Genomic DNA, 26,822 nt, shown 5'->3' on the forward strand with positions numbered 1-26,822 from the left:
CAGCGCTTCAGTTTTGCTCCCATGTTAACTCTTTGACTGCCACCAGCTTTCCCCATCTGCACTGGCTGGCGGCAGCTTTTCTTGACCATTTTCACGATCTTTGCGGAGCTATTGTATATTCTATATTATAGCTATGGAGACAATAGTATGGCTCATTTGACACACTATTTCTAGTCAAACATGTAAAAAATTATTTGTTTCTACACACTGTAGTTAGTAGTTTATTACACGCTAAACATTGCCCATTTCCAAAATAATCCAGTCTTTTTCCATAGATGGCAAGATATGACGCGTTATATGCAATAAGCCCAAATCGTGCTGGTTGTTCGCCTGAAACCCCAAATACTCCCAAATCAAAAGGTATATACCATGTACATATGTGCCTTCACAAAATCATCAAGGGGGGGGGGGGTAGTCTTACCCCGAAAATGCGATAGTTACAAAAAGCTTGGTTTAGGTCCAGTAAAATACGACATTGTGATCGTTACAGAAACATGTTTCACGTTCGGTAAAATAGACATAGAATATACCTTAGGTTAGCCAGAAGGTACTCCAAAAAGAATAATTCCAATGAACCCATCGGCGATCGCGATTACTCATTTATATGTAATTACTCGTGTATACGGGAAACTATAGGTTGAGGCGAGAAGATCTCCTAGCGATTGCTCTGAAAGAGCTCCTCCCCCTCAGAGCGAGTCAGGATAGAAAGGGATCAGGACAGAAACTGTCTGAACTAGACTATCAAGAGTTCAAAAGGTAGGCGATACTGCCACCTGGTGAGATTCACTCGTCATTGCCATTCCAACGTAGGCAGATGAATCAGGGACACCTAGAGTCAGGATAGAAAGGGATCAGGACAGAAACTGTCTGAACTAGACTATCAAGAGTTCAAAAGGTAGGCGATACTGCCACCTGGTGAGATTCGCTCGTCATTGCCATTCCAACGTAGGCAGATGAATCAGGGACACCTAGAGGGCTCCGGCCGACCATATAGAACGGGGATCAATGGAAAAATATCAAAGGATCAAAACCCGAGAAATCTCTGGTATGACGCTGAATGAATGTAGCGGGCGGGCGACTCGCGGGCTGGAAGCGTATTTTTTCCCGCTTTGATTGGAATTTGAGGCATGTGCCATGCGCATTTTCACAGAAATACACTCAATATCTGCATTATTACCACACATAGATGTTGTTCAACCAGCTAATGTGTCTGTATCTTTCCCAATACAAATAAACCATACTATACTTTTTCAGGAGTACAGTCACACTGATTTCATCATTCTAAAATGAATTCTAACATTCTAATGAATGAGATAATAACGGGTTATACATGCAAAATGGACAATAGAACACTGGAACTGGAAATCGTTAAAAAAAATCTTCAAACGGGGACTGACTTCGCATATAGACTAGGCATTTGTTCCAATGTAAATCCGTGCACTTCCGCCCGCTCTGAAGTCTCCACATGCTGGATAGCGTGTATCATGGGGCTCTGAGATTTATTACAAACTGTGGATCTCGTACTCACCATTGTGTATTATATCCAAAAGTGAACTGGACTTCCTTATATGCACGTCGGCTCAGTCATTGGTAGGGATGGGTAGCGTTCACATTTGAACCGATACGGTACCGGTACCTGTGAATTGATACCGGTACCCAACGGTACCTTTATTCGGTACTTTAGTCTCTAAAAATGTAATCTACCTACCTCAGTTGTGGAAAAAAAATCTAAACTTCAAATAACCACACTTTTGACCGACAAAAATAAATAAAAAGTAAAAATAAAATTATTTTTATTTTTATTTTTTTAACAGTACCGAAATCTGGCACCGACGGATCTCACGTGAATCGGTACTCGTAGTACCGACGTGATTCGGTAGGTACCTTTAAAAGTACCTAATTCGGTACCCATCCCTAGTCATTGGTATGTTTTGATTTACAAGGTCATTCTTGGTTTGGTTCCCAATGTCCGAACAGAAATGGGAAAGAAAGCTTTTAGGTTTTCCGCACCTACTACATGGAACAATCTCCAGTCCGATCTGAAGATCCAAAGCTTGGTAACACCAAATGTATTTAAGGCTATGGTGAAGCCTATTGTAACCACGTTTTCTGTGTGCAGATGTTTTGTTTGACCATTTTGTAATGTTGCTTTTGTCTGTAGTGTATATCTGTGTATGTTGAAACTTTGTGTTGCTGCCGTTTCTTGGCCAGGTCTCCCTTGTAAAAGAGATCCTGGATCTCAATTGGGACAAACCTGGTTAAATAAAGGCTAAATAAAAAAAAGATAAGCACAAAATGCTTATCGAAACCAAATCGAAAATTGTGACCCATAAACCGAGGTACGTATTGAACCGTGGGCTAACTGTACTGTTGCACCCCCCGCCACACACACAGTTATATACGTTGTGAACATTCAGGGAGATACTGTGATTCAAGTTGGTCACTCATAATCGTTTACTCAGAGTGAAAATAGTGCAAATAGTTACTTTAGAGAAATAAAAGAGCTTGCTAAGGCCTAAAAAAAATAATGGTTTGTTTCCGGTTGCCGACCGACCCTGCCGATTTAGGTGCGACCCAATATATTTTATGAGTTTAAAAAAAAAAGTATTTAAAAAAATAAAAAATATATATATATCCTTTTTTTATTTTTTATTTTTTATAAAGTTTCATAGAAATCTTAGTCAAACCTTTAGTATTATTGATATTAAACATGCTGGCAGAGTACATGCATCCATGTTGTGAACATTTTAATTAAATAAAGAAATTCCCTATCCATAGTCGCCGTGGGAAAGAATAAAATAAAAAATAAAATAAAATAAATTCCCTACCTACCCATGGCCTTAACTGACAACCAACAGGAAACAAACAATATTTTTTGTTATGCCTAAGCACACTGTTGCACTTTAGTGGACCTCCAAGGTGGGGAGAACGACAGATAGTTAAGAGTGAGAGAAAGAGGAGAGAAATGAAGCCTGTATGGAACTGTATATCGTTGCGTGTACCTTTTGGAACTTGCGGACGTCCTCCACCATTATCATGTGAATCCTAAGCTAGGTTTGTTATGAGGCCCCTGCTCTGGAGGGATGTGTGTGCGTGTGCGCGTGTGTGTGCGTGTGTTAAACTCACCCTCTGTATTTTGCCAAGGTAGTACAGTCCATCAGACCATCGACAGAGGACATATTGGCCCACGCTCAGACTAGACTCCACCACTTCCTCTAGGATCCGCCCCCTGCGTCCGGCCCCTGTGGCGGTATGCAGACTGCAGTAGGCTTCTGCCTGTAGGTAGGCCTCTGGAGAGAGGGACGGCCCGCAGGATGACTCCAGCATACTGCCTGCCTACCACACACACAAAAACAACAATAAAGTCACAGCATGACATGATGGTCTACTTACAACTAGAAGTGATGACATCACATGTGCCAGTCTTTTAGTATTGAAGTATTGAAGATAAAACTCACGCAGACCTCTGCTGATATCAGGTGTTTTGTCAAATATTTTTATATAAGTTTGATCAAACACTTGGTCAAATAGAAAAGACACAGTACGAAGTACAGTAAGACACTGAATGTCACTGTGTGGACTAGTACAGTTTGCATACCCCCCTGCAGTTTGCATACCAGGCAAACATGGGGGTGGAGGACGCCATCATCTACATGCTCCACAGAGCCTACACGCACCTGGAGAAGCCCACAGCTCAGTGAGAATCATGTTCTTTGACTTCTCCAGCGCCTTCAGCACCATCCAGGCTTCATTTCTAGTGGAGAAGCTCACAGTGATGCGGCTGGAGCACGGCTTGGTGGCCTGGATCACAGACTACCTCACCAAGAGGCCGCAGTACGTCAGACTGGATCACAGACTACCTCACCAAGAGGCCGCAGTACGTCAGACTGGATCACAGACTACCTCACCAAGAGGCCGCAGTACGTCAGACTGGATCACAGACTACCTCACCAAGAGACCGCAGTACGTCAGACTGGATCACAGACTACCTCACCAAGAGACCGCAGTACGTCAGACTGGATCACAGACTACCTCACCAAGAGACCACAGCTTGGTGGCCTGGATTTTTTTTTTTTTTATCCTTTATTTATCCAGGAATGTCCCATTGAGATACAAGATCTCTTCTTCCAGGGAGTCCTGACCAACACGGCACACAACAAGTTTCAACATAAAACAGGGCATTAAACAAAAAACATACAATCACAGACTACCTCACCAAGAGACCACAGTACATCAGACTGGATCACAGACTACCTCACAAGAGTAGGGATGGGTACCGAATTAGGTACTTTTAAAAAGGTACCTACCGAATCACGTCGGTACTACAGAGTACCGATTCACGTGAAATCCGTCGGTGCCACATTTCGGTACTGTAAATAAAATATATATATATTATATATATATATATTTTTTTTTATATATATATATATATATATATATATATATATATATATATATATATATATATATATATATATATATATATTTGTTCACGTCAACGTTCACACGCACAATATACGCTTACCTAGGATTTGACTTGATTCAACAACAAAGCAGTCGGGGCAATGGCAAGCCAAAAACTGTCGAAAGTGTGGTTATTTTACAACCAAAGTAGGTGGATTACATTTTTAGAGACTAAAGTACAGAAAAAAGGTACTGTTGGGTACCGGTATCGATTCACAGGTACCGGTTCAAATGTGAAGGTACCCAACCCTAACCAAGAGACCACAGTACGTCAGACTGGATCACAGACTACCTCACCAAGAGACCACAGCTTGGTGGCCTGGATCACAGACTACCTCACCAAGAGACCACAGCTTGGTGGCCTGGATCACAGACTACCTAACCAAGAGACCACAGTACGTCAGACTGGATCACAGACTACCTCACCAAGAGACTAGGGGTGGGACGATACATCGATCCAGATCGATACATCGATGTAATTATCAACAATCGAATCGGATCGATGCGATGTAATAAGATCGATTCATATCGATACTCTTATTTTGAAAATCCTGTGGCGAGTCTCATATCCGCCCAAGAACAACAGCAGTAGCTCCGTGTGTGTAGATGTTACAGCATAGCATTCTCCCTTTCTGTGTGTGTGTGTGTGTGTGTGCGCACGTCTTTGGAAAGACCAGATGAGGTCAGAGGAGTTTGATGTTTAAATGTTATTTAAACATAAACAATATAATACATAATAAATGTAGGCCTATACATGATCATGCAACATCAACAAATTGTTGTAGGAACGGTTTGGGAGAGGGAGGTTGTGAGTTTTGAGTTCCAAAAAATGTAGCTTAAAGTTTAAAGCTCAATATATAAAAACGTGGCACTTTACAGTGAACAGGAGGTCTATTTGTATTAAAAACAATAGATTGATTTTCCTTTAAATGTCTGGAAGAGCTCAAAAATACAAATGTCAAATGATATTTTCATTACCTTTTTTTTGTTGATCTAAATGTTACTGATTGTGTTAAATGGGCATATGATATCATCTCATATCGATCGCAGGCACCTGAATCTAATCGTATCGTATTGTATCGTGAGAGACTTTGTGATATCGGCAAATATCGTATCGTTGTCCAAAGAATCGATATCGTATCGTATCATGATGAAACTGGTGATTCCCACCCCTACAAGAGACCACAGCTTGGTGGCCTGGATCACAGACTACCTCACCAAGAGACCACAGTACATCAGACTGGATCACAGACTACCTAACCAAGAGACCACAGTACGTCAGACTGGATCACAGACTACCTCACCAAGAGTAGGGATGGGTACCGAATTAGGTACGTTTAAAAAAGGACTAAATTGGGATGGGAAAAAAATACAGAAAAAAAGGGAGGAGAAAAAGTAGATCAAAAAAGACAAAGGTCAGTTTATTAAGGTCAGTCAAACTTTTAAACAAATTGCAACAAGATTATTAACATGAGGTTGCAAAGAAAATTTCACTGTATGCAGCAGTTTTGTTGTTTTTATTACATCACAAAGCTGTTTAATCAAATCACCAGCTAGTATTGCAGTTCTTCTGGTTGCTGTGCTATCCGAGAGGGGGATTTGCTTGTCATTTCCTATTTTAGTTTGCCTTCAAACATGGTCTCCATCACTTCAGTCATACTGTACATTATTTTATTATTTATGCATCAGAGAATGGCTTCTTGTGTTTAGCAAACACCCATGCCACTCTGAGTGAGGACTCGGTTGCTTTTTCTCGTCTCACAGATAATACGAAAAGTATCATTTGAGTCCAGAGACAGTTGTGGTTCGGTCCGGATCCGGACTTTGAGGATGCCTCCTTTACTTACTCATAGTACTGTATATTATATTTAGATTATAGCGTTTATTGTAACTAGGGATGCACCGAATGGGAAATTCTTGGCCAAAACCGATACCGAAAATAGGAAACAGTTGGCCGAATGCCGAAAGGCCGAAAATGATTCATAGAATAGAATTTTTTTTACCAATGTTGTTCAGCTACCTGATTATGGAAAAATATATGATTATGTCTAAACTTAACTTAAATAATAAATAATCACTATTATGGGTCCATAAAACATTTATTCAGCACTTCTGAATGCATACAGTACATTAATTCCAAGTCAAATGCATTTTCTTTTCTCTGTAGGATAACTACAAAGTGCATTCAGAACAAAGCCAATGTGCTTTAAAACTGCATAAAGATCTGCACACATGAGAGGGAGAATAGCTTATAGCAGACTTAATGATGTTACTGTAGTGGCTACAGTAAGCATTTTATATAAAAGTACCCCCTCCAATGTACAGTAAATTACCTAGTATGGTTGTCAATATTCCAATGTACAGCTTTGCTTGTACAGTTGTACAGTGTTTCCCCCCCCCAACCCCCCACCTCCTTCAATGTACAGTTCCTACGTCAAATGTATGTGATACACATGTGAGGGACCCAGAGAAACAACTAGCAGGTTAGTAAGTCTCTTTCATATTGGCAAATAAATCTCTTTTTTTAACTGCTGTAATGTAGTTGCCACTTTTGGATGTCTTGTGGGACGACCGCCCCAAAACTGTGAATAATACGTTTTATCTGAAAATCTATATTTTGATGATGAATTTGATAGTGACACACATGTGGTAAGAGCTAGCTAGTTTGGTTTCTGTAGCTAATGGTTAGCCTGTAATATTTGACTGACCTTAAAAACATCTGGGCGACCGAGTATCATGTGGGGCGACCACTGCTGAGTGTTTTAGATGATAGATATATGTCCTGTATTTGTAGTTTCTGTATATTTATATTTTATTCGTGTTTTATATACATAACTTTTTTTTTATTGTACAATCTTATGAGAAATATTTAAAAACTGTATAGCATGACATTCCATTTACTAGGTAATTGTACATGTATTAGTCATGTTTAACTAGTTTAACCTATTTTCTAGATGGCAAAAACAAGCAAACAAAAGACTGCTCTCTACAGGCAGTGGGTCAATACAGACCCTACAGTAAGAGCAGACTATCTTGCCAGGAAAAGAGAAAGGTAAAAAACTATGTGTAACATGTAGTATCTATGTTTCTGTTTTTTTTTTTTGTGCCTATTGTCAGTGACTTTGGGTCATTGAAAAGCTCTATACAAAATAATTGAATTATTATTATTATTATTATCTTTCTCTGGTGTATTTCAAACTGTCATGTTAGTAGGATTAGGAATTACCTTTTCTGCAATATATTGAACTTAAATTTGTATGTGATTTAGCCCACCAGAATCAGTATAACATTATACACTATTGTTTCAGCTACCATAGAAGAAAACAACAGGGCAAGATTCCACATTTGAAGTCGGATGAGATTTCAGAGAGGGAGAAAAAAAAACAGAGAGACAAGTGGAAGGCTGCATCCAGGGGTTACAGGGGAAGGAAAAAGATGGAAAAGGCTATGTTGGACCTGACACCTCCATCCATGGAGAACCCTCCACCAGTTCTAGCTGGTGTAGAAGTAATCCAAGCGCAGCAAGAGAATCCAGGGCAAGCTGTGGTGGATCCCCTACCTCATGAGGATTTTAATCCACCGGTGTCCTCCACACCAGAGAGAGGACAGAGACAGAATACATCAGCAGAGAAACATTATAAAAGACTGCAGGCTGAGAACCATAAACTAAGAAAGCAGAACATAAATCTGAAGAAAAAAAATGAAAAAAGAAAAAGAGCCACAAAAAGTGAGACGAGGGCAAAAGAAAGTGAAAAGTTCAAGCCAAAAGGGGGTAAGAAACTGGCAACAGAGAGAAAGCTAGCTGTTGTTCATTTTCTGACTAGAGTTGAGAACAGTCGACTTTTAGCAGGAAAGAAAGACAATCACAAAAAACAAAGTAAAAAAAAAACGAAGAGTTCTAACGAAGCCACTCACAGAGCTCCATGCGCTGTACAACAGTGAGATGAAAAAGAGTCTCCGCCTATCTTACAGGCATTTTGCCAGAAGACGCCCCTTTTACGTCACTGAGCCAAAGACTAAGGATCGAGACATGTGCATGCATGGAGCATGAAAATGTGCACCTGCTGGGCAACAAGCTCTACAGCAGAGATGTTCTGAACACAAAGAGCATCTCTGAGCTGCTGGGCATGATAGTGTGTGACCCAAAAAATAAAGGATGTATGGATCGCATTTGTGCCAACTGCCGCTTTGAGGTAGTACAGTTCGCTGAAACAGAGACTAACACAGAAGTCACCTGGGAGCAGTGGAAGAGGGTCAAATCTACAAATGGAGAGAAAACATTTGTTAACGTGGTCAAACAGACCCAGACCGGAACCATCAAGGAATTGATAGACCTTTTCTCCCAGAAGCTAGAAGCCTTGGCAATACACCAATTCAACTGGCTGCACAAGAACTTCTACTCATGTACAATAGAGAGCATCCTGACTGGCAACATCACCTCCTGGTTTGGGAATAGCACTGCACAAGACCGAAGCAGACTACAGAGTGACATGTTCAGCCGAACGCACAATTGGAGGGGGGCTTCCCACCCTCCAGAACATTTACAACAAGCGGTGCAGGGGTAAGGCTAAGAGAATCATCAAGGACTCCAGCCACCCAAACAACTGCCTCTTTGAACTGCTGCGGTCAGGCAAGCGATACCGGAGTCTGAAGGCGAGCACAGAAAGACTCAGAAGAAGCTTCTATCCCCAGGCCATCAGGCTGCTCAACGAACAATAAACACTATGCAACAACCATCAAATGCACAGAGCACACACATCCACATGCACACACTCACTTTAAAAAAAAAATAACTGCAGCACCCACTCTCCACACTTTAGATCACCTAAACACACTTTATATTTATTGGTAAAGGATTTGCACTACAACTCGTACACCTTACTGTAAATTGTAGCTAAATTGTACCTCATCCCATTTCTGCTTTGCACACTATATAGTATTGTATATTAGTACATTGCATAGTATATTGTATATTGTATGGTAACTCAGTTACTTCTATTCTGCATCGAACATTGTACATATGTCTATACTGAACACTGTGACCTCTATTTTTACTTCTATTTTACATGCTATACCATTTTATTTCATACTTATCTTGTCTAGCACAGTCTCTGGAGCGTAACAGTAAGAAGCATTTTGTATAAAAGTATTCTGTACTTCTGTATGACAACTATTAAAGAAACTTGAAACTTGAACTTGAAACAGAACAGTTCCGCCTCCTCAAACTAAACATTAGAGTTTGAAGCTGTTTTGCATATTGATTTTTCAGAGAACTATGCTTGCAAGCTGAGCACAGAGATCCAGGCATTTCACTTTGGAGGCAGTAGACAGCAGGCTACTACAGTATCCACACTTCGGTCCTGTACACTGTCCATGGAATAAAATCATATGCAACATTGTCTGACAGCCTCCGCCACGACGAACGGGCAGTGTGGGCCCACCTACAGTTACAGCATTGCAAATTGAGGTCCCTCCTACCGCCATTCCAACGGCCTCTACCGCCCGTTAACGTCCCTCGTCAAATGGTTTTATTAGGGTGGGTGCGGCTTCTGTTTTGTGCCGCCAGGAGGCGCAAAGTCAAGTTGGAATTATATCCATCCAGCGCACCGCTGTGTGTGTGTGTGTGTGCACACACTACAGAAATGGACATATTATTTTGCAATGTAATGCTTTTCTGTTGATTATTTGACTGTCATTGGTTCAGTAATGGTGTGGTATTTTTCTATTTTCGATTAACGTGCTAAGATGTACAGTATTATTCTTTACGTTGAGACAACCGAACTTGCTGGCACCGACCCGCCCCTACTCTGCCTCTCTAGTTGGGGGAAAATGTAACTGGATGGACCCGTCGACTATTTTTATCACGTCCTGTGCATCATGTACTGAATTAACTGGTAAGTTAACTTAGGTTTAACGTTAGTTTGTTTACTGCAGTTATGTCAGAACGACAATCAACTAATCAACTAACACTTGCAAGTGCTCAAATGCATATCCACATTTGCTGTCAAGTTAACGTTATCGTTATGAATGCGACCGCAAGGCTGGCCGTACTGTAACATTAGCTAACGTTCATTTAGCAGGATGTAATGTGTAACGTTTAATCAACGGGAAATGGCCCTGAATACATCAAACATCATCATCATCAAATACATCAAATATCACTATGAATTGAAAATGGGGGACCCTGATGTAAACAAGGCGAAAGTCTTTCTCTGGTCTGCATCCCCTTAACAATTGTGTGTATTGAGCCGTACTGTATTGTACCCATTCTGCAATCTGTTAATGACATTTACATATCTGTAGATACTATATCTAGATCTGTACATATCTCTTACCTACTCTTACTAGTTACACTGCTGGCCAGTATGACTTACTACCATAGTGTCTTTATACCTGTATCACTGTACATATTAATACTAGGGCTGCAACTAATGACTAATTTGGTAGTCGACTAATCTGCCGATTATTTTTTCGATTAGTCGACTAATCGAAAACCAATGTAAACAACAACAATTTTTTTTTTTTTTTTTTATTACCTATCTTTGTGAAAGTGGCTTCTCAGCTCTGGTCCAGCTGAAGACAGAGCAGAGGAACAGATTGGACATTGAGCATGACCTCAGAGTTGCTTGTCTACCATCACCCCAGACTTTGAGACTCTTGTCAGGACCAAACAACAACATCATAACATGATCCCATAGCAAATTAAAATAATGACTCATGAAACATTTGAATTTGGATCTTTAAGCCACTTTAAATGAAAATGTATTTGAAGAACAATACAGCAATCACTCATAACAAGATAAATAAATTAAATAATACAAATTAAAGTGGAAGTGTACTTTAAATAACTTTTGTTTGCTGTGTGTGAGAGGAGTCCGTGTGTGTGTGTATGTGTGCGTGTCTTACTCTGATCGCTGTGTGAGTGAGAGGAGTGTGTGTACTGTGTAATTTGTGTGTGTGTCTTACTCTGATCGCTGTGTGAGTGAGAGGTGTGTACTGTGTAATTTGTGTATGTGTGTGTGTCTTACTCTGATCGCTGTGTGTGAGAGAGAGGAGTGTGAATGTGTGTGTGTCTTACTCTGATCGCTGTGTGTGAGTGAGAGGAGTGTGTATGTGTGTGTGTCTTACTCTGATCGCTGTGTGTGAGTGAGAGGAGTGTGTATGTGTGTGTCTTACTCTGATCGCTGTGTGTGAGTGAGAGGAGTGCGTGTGTAATGTATTGTGTGTCTAGTCTGATCATCATCTCCTGCAGGGGAACAATGTTTTCAATGTCCAAAATTTGCTATGGGATCATCATGTTATGATGTTGTCTGGAACCCTGAGAAGCCACTCTCACAAAGATAGGTAGTGCACAAAAAAAAAAAAAAATTAAAATTTTTTTTTATGACTAATCGACGCAACAATTTCTCGTCGACGATTTTTTATAATCGACATTGTCGATTATGTCGACTAATCGTTGCAGCCCTAATTAATACTATATCTATACTGTACATATCTCTTACCTACTCTTACTAGTTACACTGCTGGCCAGTATGACTTACTACCATAGTGTCTTTATACCTGTATCACTGTACATATTAATACTATAACTATATCTGTACATATCTCTTACCTACTCTTACTAGTTACACTGCTGGCCAGTATGACTTACTACCATAGTGTCTTTATACCTGTATCACTGTACATATTAATACTATAACTATATCTGTACATATCTCTTACCTACTCTTACTAGTTACACTGCTGGCCAGTATGACTTACTACCATAGTGTCTTTATACCTGTATCACTGTACATATTAATACTATATCTATATCTGTACATATCTCTTACTAGTTACACTGCTGGCCAGTATGGCCACTACCATAGTGTCTTTATACCTGTATCACTGTACATATTAATACTATAACTCTGTACACTACATACATATGATTAGCATTATTACTCAGTAGTACTGATTTATAAATATATTTTAAACAATATAATGAATTAAAGTTTTGTTTTATTTGTCACATATAAGGTACATGTACATTACAGTGAAACACTTGGTTCTGTATGAGCTTCATGAGATTGTGCTTCATACATTTAAAAAAATCTTTTTTGCAGGCATGATGACTGATGATCGTGGACTACAGGAGGAAGAAGACCGACATACAGCCCCTGTACATCGACGGGGGATGCGTGGAGAGAGTCTCTGTCATCAATATGTGCACTAAACTCAGCTAAAATTTAAAACAACAATCGAAAGAGAAATCTGAAGTTGTTGTCATGGGAGATTTCAACACGGATTTACTTAAACAGAGCTCTGGATTAAAGTCCCTTCTGAACTATAGTAAATTGTTTGACCTGCACCAGCTCATCACTGAACCTACAGTACCAGAGTTACCTCCCTTTCTCAGACCATAATCGACTTAATACTGGTCTCTGATAAACAAAGGATAACAAACAGCGGCGTTGTTGATTATGCACTAAGTGATCACCTTGCAATTTTCTGTACCAGAAAGGTACAGAGGGGTCATTTTGAGGGTCACAACAACATCAAAAATCAGATCTTTAAAAAATTACAGCAAGGAAATGCTCCTGGATGGTTTAAGGGGTGTGGACTGGTCTCATGTAATGCACTGCAAAGAGGTTGAAAAAGCATGGGACGGTTTTAAAACAACATTTCTTAAAGTGGTTGACAGATTAGCACCCAGGAAGATGGTCAGGATAAAGCAGAGGACACAGCCCTGGATTAATGATGACATTTTAAAAGCTATTAAAATAAGGAACAATCTTTTTAAACAATTTAAGAAGTCCAGGACAGACCAGGCTTTCCTAGATTTAAAGAAACACAAAAACTATGTAAATAGTTTGATTAAAGGGGCAAAGAAGGGCTTTTTCAATGAAAAAATAACAGAGTATAGGAACAACTCAAGGAAACTCTATGGTGAGTTTATTCGCCCAAAAAAAACAGTACAGTAGTTGAATAGACAGAGTAAAATAGTGCAGTGCAATAAAATAGTAGAATAGAATAGATTAAAAAAAAATTACAGTGAAAGAGATACAGACAAATAGCTAGCTAGTCTATTGATAGTTATGTACAGTTCAATGTACAGTTTCCTCCCCCTCAAATGTATATATTCTCTTTTAGAAACTGTCTATATATAGACAGAGTTGTCTGTATATCCTGTATGTCATAAATGTCTGGATGTAACAGTAGTGTGTACAAGTGTATGTTGTGTATAGACAGTAGACATACACAACATACAAGTGTATGTTGTGTATGTCATAAATGTCTTGATGAATTTAAAATGGGGGACCCTGATGTAAACAAGACGAAAGTCTTTCTCTGGTCTGTATTGTACCCATTCTGCAATCTGTTAAAGTTAAAGACATAAGAAAGACATTTCCTCACCATGGAGATACCACTCCCCATTTTCTTCACTATGCTATCAAGTTTCAAGTTTCTTTATTAGTTGACATGCAAAGATACAGAATACCTTCACATGGAATGCTTTTTTCTGTTATGCTCCTATGAGGATCATAGGACGCTTGGATCATACACATACAGCCCATTACAGTAATATTCCACAATTATTACATTTTAGATAGTAATAATGGTACAGAGCCTTGAGACAAACATATGCATATTCACCACCGCAAACAGACTGGCAGCCGTCATAGGCAGCGCCATTTACGGAAGGAGGGGGGAGTGGGTTGGGGTTGTTACAGGGCAGTAGGGGGGGGGGGGGGGAGTGGGAGGGGGGGGAAGGTGGGGGGGAGTGCACAAGCCAAGTCCTGGGTGGGGGAGGTCTCCTCACACGAGGCAGCCAACAGTGCAGCGCCAATGCAGAGGAAGGGGGGGGGGGGGGGGGGGGGGGACTAGGGATTGGGGGTGTGGGACGCCGCTCGCCACTCTTATCTCCCAGAGGACCTTCGACTCCAGAGCTCTCGGTTCGACCTTGGTCCAATAATTTGTTTTGGCTGACTGACTGGCACAATTTATCCCAGCCACGTCCCTTTAAATTTGATTTGAATAGAGTGGAATATAACTCTATTGATTTGAGTGGAGTGAGTTTTAACAACTCCGTCCAAATGACTGAATGCATTATTAGTCCAAGTGTCCAAGTGTCTTATCAGTTCATTTTGGTAGATCCTGTGCGCGGTAAACAGATCCAAAATCTTCTTATTGCAGTCCAAAAGCTTCGATAATCCAAAAATGACCACGTCTTCAAGTTGGTAATCCGATTATGATGTCCCAATAGGCAGAGGGTTAGCCTTATTCTGCTTCTTGAAGAAAATATGCAATCCACTGATTAGATCCATTTAGAGTTGATTTGAGTATAGTCCGGCCACCGGCACGAAGCACAGAGCATAGCAGCGTCGGGCTCCATGGAGTAGTAGAGGCGGCGGTAGGAACGGCCTTGAAGGCCTAGGGAGAGAGGAAAGAAATGAGACTTGTCTCTGCAAGAGGTGGGAGGTTGTATCAATGTGTTCTGCCCATGACAGCTGGCTATCAATTATTATGCCCAGTAATTTTACTTTATTTACCTGTTCTATGGGTTCGTCAGACACGTTCAAACAAATTTTTGGTATCGATGACAATTTATGACTCGAAACCAAGAGAATTGATTTGGTGTGAGTGCTATAGTCTGCCATCTTTAGGTAAGGGAATAATTTTACCATATTTCCAGACAGTGGGACCCTGATGTAAACAAGACAAACGTCTTTCTCTGGTCTGCATGACTGCATCCCCTTAACAATTGTGTGTATTGAGCCGTAGCCTAATGTATTGTACCCATTCTGCAATCTGTTAATAAAATTGTCATTCATTCATTCATCACTATTTTATTTCACTGTAAAAAAATAAGTTTTATCTATTCTATTCTACTATTTTATTGCACTGCACTATTTTACTCTGTCTATTTTATCTTACTATTTTTATTATTGTCTATATCAGACTTTTTAAAACTAATTCCACTATATGATCCATGTTTGATGATCCAGTTAATTATATTGACTTGTTATATTGTTGGGAAGTTTAACGAAATTTAAAATGCAGCCCCAGGTGCTAGTAAAAATATAAGAACACAGTCCTAAACACAGTATTAAATATAAAAACAGGAGTAAGGCATAAATAACATTAACATAAACAGGGGGGTATAAAAGATAATTGCACTGTCCCTTAATGTTGTGTGTGCGTGGGGGGGGGGGGGGGGGGGGGTGCAGCCCACCATGGTGGTGTCATCAGTCATCATGCCTGCAAAAAAGAAAAAATTTAAAATGTATGAAGCACAATCTCATGAAGCTCATACAGAACCAAGTGTTTCACTGTAATGTACATGTACCTTATGTGACAAATAAAACAAAACTTTAATTCATTATATTGTTTAAAATATATTTATAAATCAGTACTACTGAGTAATAATGCTAATCAGATGTATGTAGTGTACAGAGTTGTAGTATTATTATGTACAGTGATACAGGTATAAAGACACTATGGTAGTAAGTCATACTGGCCAGCAGTGTAACTAGTAAGAGATATGTACAGATATAGTTATAGTATTAATATGTACAGTGATACAGGTATAAAGACACTATGGTAGTAAGTCATACTGGCCAGCAGCGTAACTAGTAAGAGTAGGTAAGAGATATGTACAGATATAGTTATAGTATTAATATGTACAGTGATACAGGTATAAAGACACTATGGTAGTAAGTCATACTGGCCAGCAGCGTAACTAGTAAGAGTAGGTAAGAGATATGTACAGATATAGATATAGTATTAATATGTACAGTGATACAGGTATAAAGACACTATGGTAGTGGTCATACTGGCCAGCAGCGTAACTAGGTAAGGAATGTACAGATATAGATATAGTATCTACAGATATGTAAATGTCATTAACAGATTGCAGAATGGGTACAATACAGTACAGCTCAATACACACAATTGTTAAGGGGATGCAGACCAGAGAAAGACTTTCGTCTTGTTTACATCAGGGTCCCCCATTTTCAATTCATAGTGATATATATTTTTGGGCATACACTTACAATATAAGCAGCTGGGAAACACATTATATGATGTATTCAGGGCCATTTCACGTTGATTAAACGTTACACATTACATCCTGCTAAATGAACGTTAGCTAATATTACGCGGCCAGTGTTGAAAAGCCTTGAGGTCGCATTCAATTTTCGAGAGACCATAACGTTAACTTGACAGCAATGTGGATACAGCTTTATTTGAGCAGTTGCTACTGTAACGTTACCTTAGTTGATAGTCATTCTGACATAACTGCAGTAAACAAACTAACGTTAAACCTAAGTTAACTTACCAGTAAATTCAGTACAGCGACAGCTGAAATCCACAGGACAGCCTGATCACAATAATCGACGGGCCAGTTACATTTCCCCAAACCAGAGCCTAACTAGAGCCACATTCTGCGAATCAGAGGCAGAGTAGGGGCAGGTCTTCGGTGCCAGCACGTTGGGTTGTCTCCTAAAGAAGAATACTGCACTGTATCTGAGTATCTAGATGATTATCCATAAAAAACGCACGTTAATCGAAAATACCACACCATTACTGTACCAATGACAGTCAAATAATCTACAGAAAAGCATTACATTGCAAAATAATATGTCCAAGACTAGTGTCGCATGCACACACAATTGTAGAATAGCTCCCTCTCTCCACCGTGTAACTCGACTCCCCCTACTGGTTGAACCAGGCAGAGCAGCGTCAAAAGACGTCATCTTGCGTCAACCACCGGCATCTAGCTTGCTACCGGCGGGAGACGCCTCGTTTTCCAGTCCCACATCTGTAGAGCCCATCTTGAGAGAACTTCGGGAAACCTTCCCACAGATCACAACTCTCCACATTCTGAGTGATGGGCCGGTTAAACAGTACCGTAGGCCTGTCATGACTCCTTCTACGCTCGGTTCGGTGTAGACAGTGTCGCCGCTAGCCCTCTGGCTAGTGACGTCACTGGCGCACCGGCTGTTGTGGAGGGGGGGGGGCAACCGCGGGGGCCGGGGGCGCTCTCTCGTTGTCGGAACACAGTGTGAGAAGAGCATTTATGCAGGTGAACACCAGGAAGGCTGCTGGCCCAGATGGTATAACAGGACGCATACTTAAGTCCTGTGCAAACCAGCTTGCCCCGGTGTTCACCGCCATATTTAATCAATCCCTGGCGGAGTCAGTGGTCCCTGCCTGCTTCAAGATGTCTACCATCATCCCTGTACCGAAGAAACCCTCCCCAACATGTCCAAATGACTACAGACCGGTGGCACTCACCTCTGTGGTCATGAAATGTTTCGAGAGGCTGGTCAAGGACCACATTTGTGCCTCCCTCCCCAGTGATATGGACCCTATGCAATTTGCATACAGGACAAACAGGTCCACTGACGACGCGGTCTCCCAGGTACTGCACAGCACTCTCTCCCACCTTGACCGTCAGAAGGGGGGCTATGTGAGACTGTTGTTCATCGACTACAGCTCAGCGTTCAACACCATAGTCCCCACCAGACTGGTGGACAAGCTGATCGAGCTAGGTCTGAGCTCCGCCCTGAGCGCCTGGGTACTGGACTTTGAGTGAAAGACCCCAGGCGGTCAGGGTGGGGGGTCAGACCTCCAACACCATCACCCTGAGCATCGGGTCCCCCCAGGGCTGTGTTCTAAGCCCCCTGCTGTACTCACTCTACACACACGATTGTGTGGCCAAGTTCAGCTCCAACTCCATAGTGAAGTTCGCAGACGACACGGTGGTGGGGCTGATCTCGGACAACGACGAGAAGGCCTACCGGGAGGAGGTTGAGGTACTGGAACGCTGGTGCCAGGACAACAGCCTGCTCCTGAACATTGGTAAAACCAAGGAGCTGATCGTGGATTATAGGAGAGGACAGCAGGAGACACACACACCACTGATGATTAACGGGGCTACCGTGGACAGGGTGAGCAGCTTCAAGTACCTGGGGGTCCACATCTCAGAGGATCTGACATGGTCAACACACATAGACACAGTAGTAAAGAAAGCGAAGCAGCGCCGCCTCTACCACCTGAGACAGTTAAGGAAGTTCAGAGTATCGGGGAAGATACTCCAGTCCTTCTACTCAGGAGCTGTAGAGAGCATCTTGACCGGAAACATCACTGCCTGGTATGGAAACAGCACGGCACAGGACAAGAAGGCCCTACAGAGAGTGGTGCGCTCAGCCGAGCGTACCACGGGTATTGCGCTACCTACCCTGCAGGTTCTATACAACAAGAGGTGCAAATCCAGAGCCTGCAGAATAATGAAAGACCCCCACCACCCCAATAACAGCCTGTTCCAGCTGCTGAGGTCAGGCAGACGCTTGCGAACCCCAGCTACTAGGACAGAGAGGCTTAGGCTCAGCTTCTTTCCCCAGGCCATCAGAGCCTTGAACAATGAACATTAAGAGCCACAGAAACTGAACTATACACACACAAGCACACACAAGCACACACACGACACGCACGCTGAGCACGCTCACACACTAGCAGCAACTTTAACACTCATGCCGCACACACGCACACTTATGGCCAAGAGGAAAGGCCACTTTAAATTAGTATAACAACAGGAACAGTGTATTGCACTACTAAAGCTACCTAGCATGTCCTATATGCTCTGTAAATACTATGTACAGATACCGAGATGTCACACCATGTTACCTGTTTATTGCACTGTTGTTTTTATTGGATTCTATTATATGTTGTACCACTGTATTTTTATTGGATTCTATTATATGTTGTACCACGGTATTGCACATCGTCACGGGCAAGACCACCCGCATTTCATTGTATACCTGTATGCCGTGACAATTAAAACTCTTGACTTGACTCTTGACTTGATAACACATTTTGCTGGGCAATTAATTGTCCCAGAAAATTATTGCGATAAGCACTATTATTGCAGCCGGTTAGAGACTTTTTTTTTTTTGAGAAATGTATTTCCCAAAAGTTCATAAAAAAAATAAAATCAATAATATAATGATAATAGCATAATAATGCAAGGACACAGTTTCAAAGTGCAATAAACTTTTATTTAACATTGGAAGACATTTTAAATATCCTAAATAAATAAAACAACCGAAAACAATAAAATGGACTCTCAGCCCCTTTTCCACTGCATGGTACCTACTCGACTCTACTCTACTCAGCATTTTCGGTTTTCCATAGGGATGCACCGATATGAAAATGCCACCGATACCGATACCGATTGTTCAACTAACACAATCGGCCGATACCGATATTTGTGGCAAAAAATATATATATATATATATATATATATATATTTTTATGAAACTACTGTATATTTGTATGTCTCTAAATGTTTTGATGAATTTAAAATGGAGGACCCTTATTAGGCGAGTCAATCTATGAAAAAAAAGCACTTAACCCAAAAAAAATGTATACAAAAGGTTTTTCAATGGATTCTGGTAGTATTGGGCGTGCTAAATAACATACTAAAAGTCGACCAAAATCGACCCCCCCGAAAGCCGCCATTTCCAAGATGGCGTCCCAGATGGCGGTGGAGATATTAAAATGGCTATATCTCAAATTGAGAATATGGTGCAAAGGATTTCTCAACTGATTCTGGTACCTCTGGGCATGTTCACTAACATACTAAAAATCTAGGAAAATACACCTTCCAGAAAGGATTAATTTTCAAGATGGCGTCCAAAATGGCGGCAGATCAAGCTTAAAATGGCTATATATCTCAATAGAAAAAAATATATAACTATGATTTTTCACTTGATTCTGGTACCTCTAGACATGCTTGTGAACATACTAAAAATCTAGGAAAATACACCTTCCGGAAAGGCATCATTTTCAAGATGGCGTCCAAACTGGCGCCCAGGAGCTTAAAATGACTATACAAATACAAATAGCTTACTAAAAAAGGTGTTTGCACTCTCCATTCCACAATCACTCCACATTGTGTTAAAAGCTTTGTTTGTCGGTAAAGAGACAGAGCAGAAAATTGCTAGTATTGGCCACGCAATCATACAGGCAGTCCGACCACGAGCTGTCCTTGCCCCTTTGCAAATTGGCCTAGCAGTGCAAATGCACCACTTAAACCGGTCTCGGTTCATTGTAGATATGCTGAATAAGATGGGATTCTGCTCTTCCTATTCTGAACTGCAGAGGTTTGAAATGAATGCTGCAAATTGTACTGCACCAAACATGCTTGGTAAGGATATTGATGTGTTGAACACGACCGTCTTATTTGCTGCAGACAATGTAGATCATAATATTCTAACAATTGATAGGAAAGGGACATTTCATGGGATGGGCATGATAGCTGCCTTGACACCAGGACAGAAGACAGACCAAAGGATTCCGAGGTTCAGAATTAATGAACTGAATCTTGTGCAGAGGTCAAAAGTTGTGATAATAGATTATCACTTTGCCAAACACTTTTGCAGAGACACCACATTTAAAGAACTTCCAAGACTCGCAGAATGTAACAAGATGGTTGATCTGCTTTGGGAGTTATCGTTCAATTTCAAACAGCCTGCACCTGGTTGGCAGGGGATGATGCACATTATTCATAAGGGAGATGAACATCCAGGGCAGTCTTCAGTGAGATACTTACCAATGATAGACATGTACTCCGGAGACAAAACATGCATTCTGTCAACACTGGAGTTCATTTGTGGTCTGGCATCCAAACACCACCTTGCCCCAGTAGTTACATTTGACCAACCCCTATATTGGAAAGCAGCAGAGATAATCCTAGATTCACCACAGTGCAGTCACCTCAAGTCCTTTGTCCTGCTCCTAGGAGGATTTCACATTTATGAATTTGCTAGGAGCAATTGGTACACTGATGGACGGTACAGGACTTAAGGACATTCTAGGGGTAGTCTATGGGGAGAACTAGGCCTGCCACGATAACAAATTTTGCTGGGCGATTAATTGCCCCCGAAAATATCGCGATAAGAGATATTATTGCGACCGGTTAGAGAATTTTTTTTTGAGAAATTTATTTCCCAAAACTTTTATTTTGAAGCCCACCGCTCCGTCTTTTCCGGTGTTTTAGACTTTTATTTTGAAGCCCACCGACCGGACCGGAAGTATTGTTGTTATTATCCTAGCTTGCTGATGCTGCTGGTGGACTGGGGCCAGCTAACGTTAGCTTGCTGATGCTACTACTACTTCGACATGCTGGTAATGGGCTGGGGCCAGCTAACGTTAGCTTGCTGATGCTGCTGGTAGATCGACATGCTGCTAGTGGACTGGGGCCAGCTAACGTTAGCTTGCTGATGCTACTAGTAGATCGACATGCTGCTAGTGGACTGGGGCCAGCTAACGTTAGCTTGCTGATGCTACTAGTAGATCGACATGAGCTAATGATAAAACAAATGTTGAGATTGTTGGTGAACAACTAACTTTAAGTTAGTTTTAACGTTAGCTACTAACGTTAAAACGCTAACGTTACACTACAAATAACGCTACTTGGTTAAAAGGAGCAACACTATTGAGAAATGTAGTTAAGCTATGTGGTGTTGCCCCACGGAGCTCCTGTGCTGTGCTCTCTGCTCTGTAGTAAAGCCAGCGGCCCGCCTCCCAACACGGACAGTGACTGACAAGGGGCACTGGTTCCGCCTCATTAAAACAAACGCGCAAATAGCAATTAATCGCGCCCGTCAAAATCATTGCATTAATTTTAATTATCGCGGCAATTAATCGATTTATTGCTTATCGCGGCAGGCCTAGGGAGAACTCAGTAGCCCATATGATGACAGGCAAATCAGTTCAGAGAGCATTCCGTGGCCATCTTCTGGTTGACAAATGTCTTAACCGCATGATAATATCAGAAATGGTAGATGATAGTCATGAATTTGCAGCAATGGTTGAACAGTCTGAAGCAATGTATACCTCAATAGTTAAGGGTGAAATGCCATTGGAAACAGTGTTCACATCAGAGACCCTCATTACAATAAATGAAGAGCTGGGAAAAAGGAAGATGGAACTGTGTGCTAGATCCAAAACTAGTCAGATGTGGCTAAATTACCAACACGTTAGAAGTTGCTAGGTCACTGATAACAGCAGATCGCACAGGTTCCTGGCTTTTGCACCTACGCGCTGTTTCTGAATGCATGCCGATATTCGCTGCGGCTGGGCATTACAATTACTTGAAATCGGCACACGTTTATGTCCAAGAGATGAGTCAGCTTCACATCAACCACCCAGATGTCTTCAGACAATTTGAAAAGGGTTTTCATGTTATCCGTCGCAGCAGCCAATCATGGGCAGGCCTCAGCTCAGATCTTGTAATCGAAACAACATTGATGAGGTCATTGAAGACTACAGGAGGGATGACACATGGAAGTGGAATGACCGACAATCAGAGATCCCTTTGGACAATGTCAAAGGGCATAACATCAGAGTATAACACCGCAATGCAGGAGTTCTCAAACCAGACATACACAACATCAGAACAGCACAAGGATTCAACAGAGGCAAGGATGAAAAGGGATGCTGCTGACCTGGAGAAGATCACTTCAAAACTTGCTATATGTTCACCTTTCTCTCCAGACTCTTCTTTAAGGAATGTTGTTACAGGTGTTGTCGCTGAGGATGGAGTGAACGTGCATGATTATGACTCTGTTGGACGCAACATCATGCACAAAATGATCGGACAGCCGGCATTCACATTTTCATTTAGTAGAAAGGATAAAGCCATAACCCTTGGACAAAAATCGTCTATCAAGGTTGCTCCTGATCGAATCATTGATTCTGCACTTCTTTTTCAACGTTTCCTTATAGTCTCCCAAACTGGAGAGCTGTCATTGGAGGAGGTTATGCGTTACGAACTCAGTCCTTTCCCTCCTGCCCTCTTTGAAGCCGGAAACGTCTTCCGCAAAGCTGATAAACCACAACTAGCGCACGCGATCTGTGATCATGCAAGTGATGCAATCCTAGATTCTGTACCAGAAACGGAGCATTATATTCTTGATGGTGGTTCACTCCTTCACCGAATACAATGGAAGCACGGACAAAGCTATGGTAAAATTGCACAGTCATATGCAGACTTCACCATCCAACATTATGGCTCTGCTACAACCATTGTGTTTGATGGCTATGAGGATGGGCCATCCATTAAAGACAACACACATCAAAGAAGAGGAAACAATATTCATTCCATTGTCAACTTCACTGCTGAGACAGAGTTCTCAGGTAAGAAGGAGGAGTTCCTGTCAAGAGATCTGAATAAACAGAAACTGATCCACATGATAAGTGATGAACTGAAAGAACGGGATTGCACTGTGGTCAATTCACTTGGAGATGCTGATGTAGACATAGTAAGGGCCGCAGTGGGATCATCTCTTCTTCACACCACGACGCTGATTGGAGAAGATACTGATCTCCTCGTCTTACTTCTTTACTATGCACAGAGAGATAGCAAGGGCCTTTATTTCAGATCAGACAAGTCGAAAGCTGATGGCAGTTTTAAAGTGTACGCCATAAACCATTTGAAAGAAGTACTCGGACAGGATGTGTGTTCTCAGTTGCTGTTCATCCATGCTGTGACTGGCTGTGACACAACTTCCCGGATCTTCGGAGTTGGCAAAAAGACAGCATTCCAAAAACTTGTAAAAGGGGATCCTGTCCTTCAGGCTTGTGCCAATGCATTCACTGTACCAAACCAGACAACAGATGTGATCGATGACCTTGGGTGCCAAGCAATGGCTGTCTTTTTTGGTGGAAAGTGCACAGATTCGCTTGCAAAAATGAGATATAACATTTTCAGCAAGAAGGTTGTCTCAGCTTCATCAACGGTAACGCCTGAACGTCTACCACCAACTGAATCTGCTACCAAATTCCACTGTCGTAGAGCATACTACCAGGTCATGGTCTGGATGGGAACAGATGATGGTATAGATGCTCTAGACTGGGGCTGGAACCTGCAGGACAATAGATTTGTCCCACTCATGTCAACAATGAATGCTGGTCCAGACAGTCTCTTGAAGGTCATTCATTGTAACTGTACCACTGCCTGCAAGACACTTCGCTGCTCATGCAGAAAATATGGACTACCTTGTACTACTGTCTGTGGATAGGGGTGGGCAATATGACGATATTAAATAAATATCGGGTACAGTTCATTAACGATACACTTTTTAAACATATCGTGGACATCGTGATGTTTTGCACAAAACCTCACGTCAGTTTCTAAGCCGCCGCGGCTGAGATGAGACTTACTTTAGCGCAGCACTTTCCTCTCTCCCTCACACAGACACTCGCCCAATTTACGTCACTAAGCTAAACTAACTAACGTTAGCCGCTAACCCTGGAAACGCTCACAGGGGAGTGATCCACGACACTAGTTCCATTTGTGGGGAAAAAGAGAGGGGGGGGGGGGGTATATTTCGCGAGGCTTGACAACAGAGGTTTATATAATCATCATATTGGTGTGACTGTATCCATCAAAGGGTTAAATCAAGCATTTTTAAGTGCTTTAGAGGAAATGTCAAAATATCGCAATTTATACAACGGCATGCAAATTTCTCGATTCTGATTGGCCATTTACACGTCTTTATTGGCAACAATCCACGGTCCTGGGCTCAGGACCCGCCCACAACCGAATCACATATCACTCCCCGGCTCACTCCGGGAGAAAACAAGATCGCGGACAACAAATGGATATGTTGATAGCACCATAACGACTAAATATGAAGCGATTCTGTCAAGGGGAATGTGTTAGTCCTTTAAACAATGTTGGATGATGTAATTGATGGGTCTTGAGTCAATCTAGAACAAAAGAAAAATCGCGGATTGATTGATTGATTAATTGATTGATTTAAATTTCGACTTCCTTCCCACTGACTGCAGCGTTCACTCTCACACTGTCCGACGCTGGCGTACCCACAAACACACACACACACACACACACACAGTGACACACACACACACACACACACTCCTGTCTGCAACAGCGGGGGAGTCAGACTGAGAGAGAAGCAGCGCTGTTTTAAGTGAGCATGGTCTATTGAATTGATTGATTGGTTGATTGCTAATTTTATTACTGTACCCCTGGTTTCCAACTGGTTAAGTTTAGGCTAAAAGAAATAAATAAAAAAATAGGGCGAAGAAAACGTTTTTTTCCTATAGGGCAAAGAAAACGTTTTAATTTGTTTTACCTACTTTATATAGAAGCATCTAAGAATGAAGTTCTATGGAAAGTAGGTCTGCATTCCCTTAACAATTGTGTGTATTGAGCCGTACTGTATTGTACCCATTCTGCATCTGGTAATAAAATGTTCAATCAATCATTCCAATAATACACAGTTGGATGTGTTAGTTGGTTGGATGCACTTCAAGCTGCTTCCACATGAGGCAACTTCTCTCAATCATTCCAATAATACACAGTTGGATGTGTTAGTTTGGTTGGATGCACTTCAAGCTGCTTCCACATGGAGGCAACTTGTCTTTTTTGTAGTTGTGGGAACTACTTTTTCTGGCGGATGGTTTTTTCAATAAATCTTCGATTAATGTGTGTTTATTGTATAGAAATAAGGTTGGATGAATCTGGCAGTTGTATAAAAGCTTTACACCACTTGTAGTCGTGATTTGTGACCAATAAACCATGCCTAGCAGGGCTGTACGCTGCGATGATCTCATCGCAAATTGCCCCTTTAATTGGCCGTTGCGATTGGTAAATAATATTTGGGGGCGGGCTTGCGAGTAGGGATTTCAAGCCTTGCATTCGCATTTTCACTCCTAAATGATCCAAGGCGTGTGATGACGCCGAGCACTCAGGTATGATCAGCGGGGAAAATCAACTGAGCACTCACTCTGATAGACTGGCTGACTGTCTGATTTAGCTATGAAGAAAAGTAAAGTTAGTAGTATGGATGGGAATCGATGGTTCCTAACTGGGTTTTGGCCATATGCTCCCGAAATTCTCCCGCTGTTTGGCTGCTTCTATGTGCAGTGAAAACTACTCGAAATGATGTCATTGATTTAGTTCAGGGTTAGCCGCGGAGCTAACGCTAGCTAACGTGAGCTAATCAAGCTCACAGAGAGAGATAAACAGCTGACAGCAGGTAGTACAGGTACAAATACAATAAAACAAGGGGTGGGGGCTGTTGTGTAAACCTTGTGTCGCGTCAATCTGGTCCACACGTTACTCGTTCATATCTCAGCCTGTGCTGAGATATGCCCATTCCACGGTCTGTTAATAAAGTTTTCAATCAGACAGATGTATGGAAAGGCTTTTATTATAACATTCGTTGAGGTAAAATCATTATGCCTCATTTAGTCATCCTGCAGAGCACTGGTCTCCTACTCGTGGGCCGCGGGGAGCTAATGTAAGTAGCTTTGTTGATGTCAGCACACGGGGCATTCAG

At 41.5% G+C, this 26,822-nt stretch overlaps 1 protein-coding gene across 1 annotated transcript in view; it reads right to left on the bottom strand.

Moving 5' to 3' along the window:
* The window catches only part of phf19 (PHD finger protein 19), a 90,963-nt gene that overhangs the window by 41,523 nt on the left and 22,618 nt on the right, over positions 1–26,822 (bottom strand). The window contains exon 2 of the mRNA XM_084308063.1: positions 3,127–3,336. Coding sequence (XP_084164189.1) covers positions 3,127–3,327 — 201 coding nt within the window. The 5' untranslated portion in view covers positions 3,328–3,336. The remainder of the gene's footprint in view (positions 1–3,126; positions 3,337–26,822) is intronic.

This window comes from Notolepis coatsorum (genome assembly GCF_963971535.1).
Source record: "Notolepis coatsorum genome assembly, chromosome: 2".
NCBI classification, from domain to species: domain Eukaryota; kingdom Metazoa; phylum Chordata; class Actinopteri; order Aulopiformes; family Paralepididae; genus Notolepis; species Notolepis coatsorum.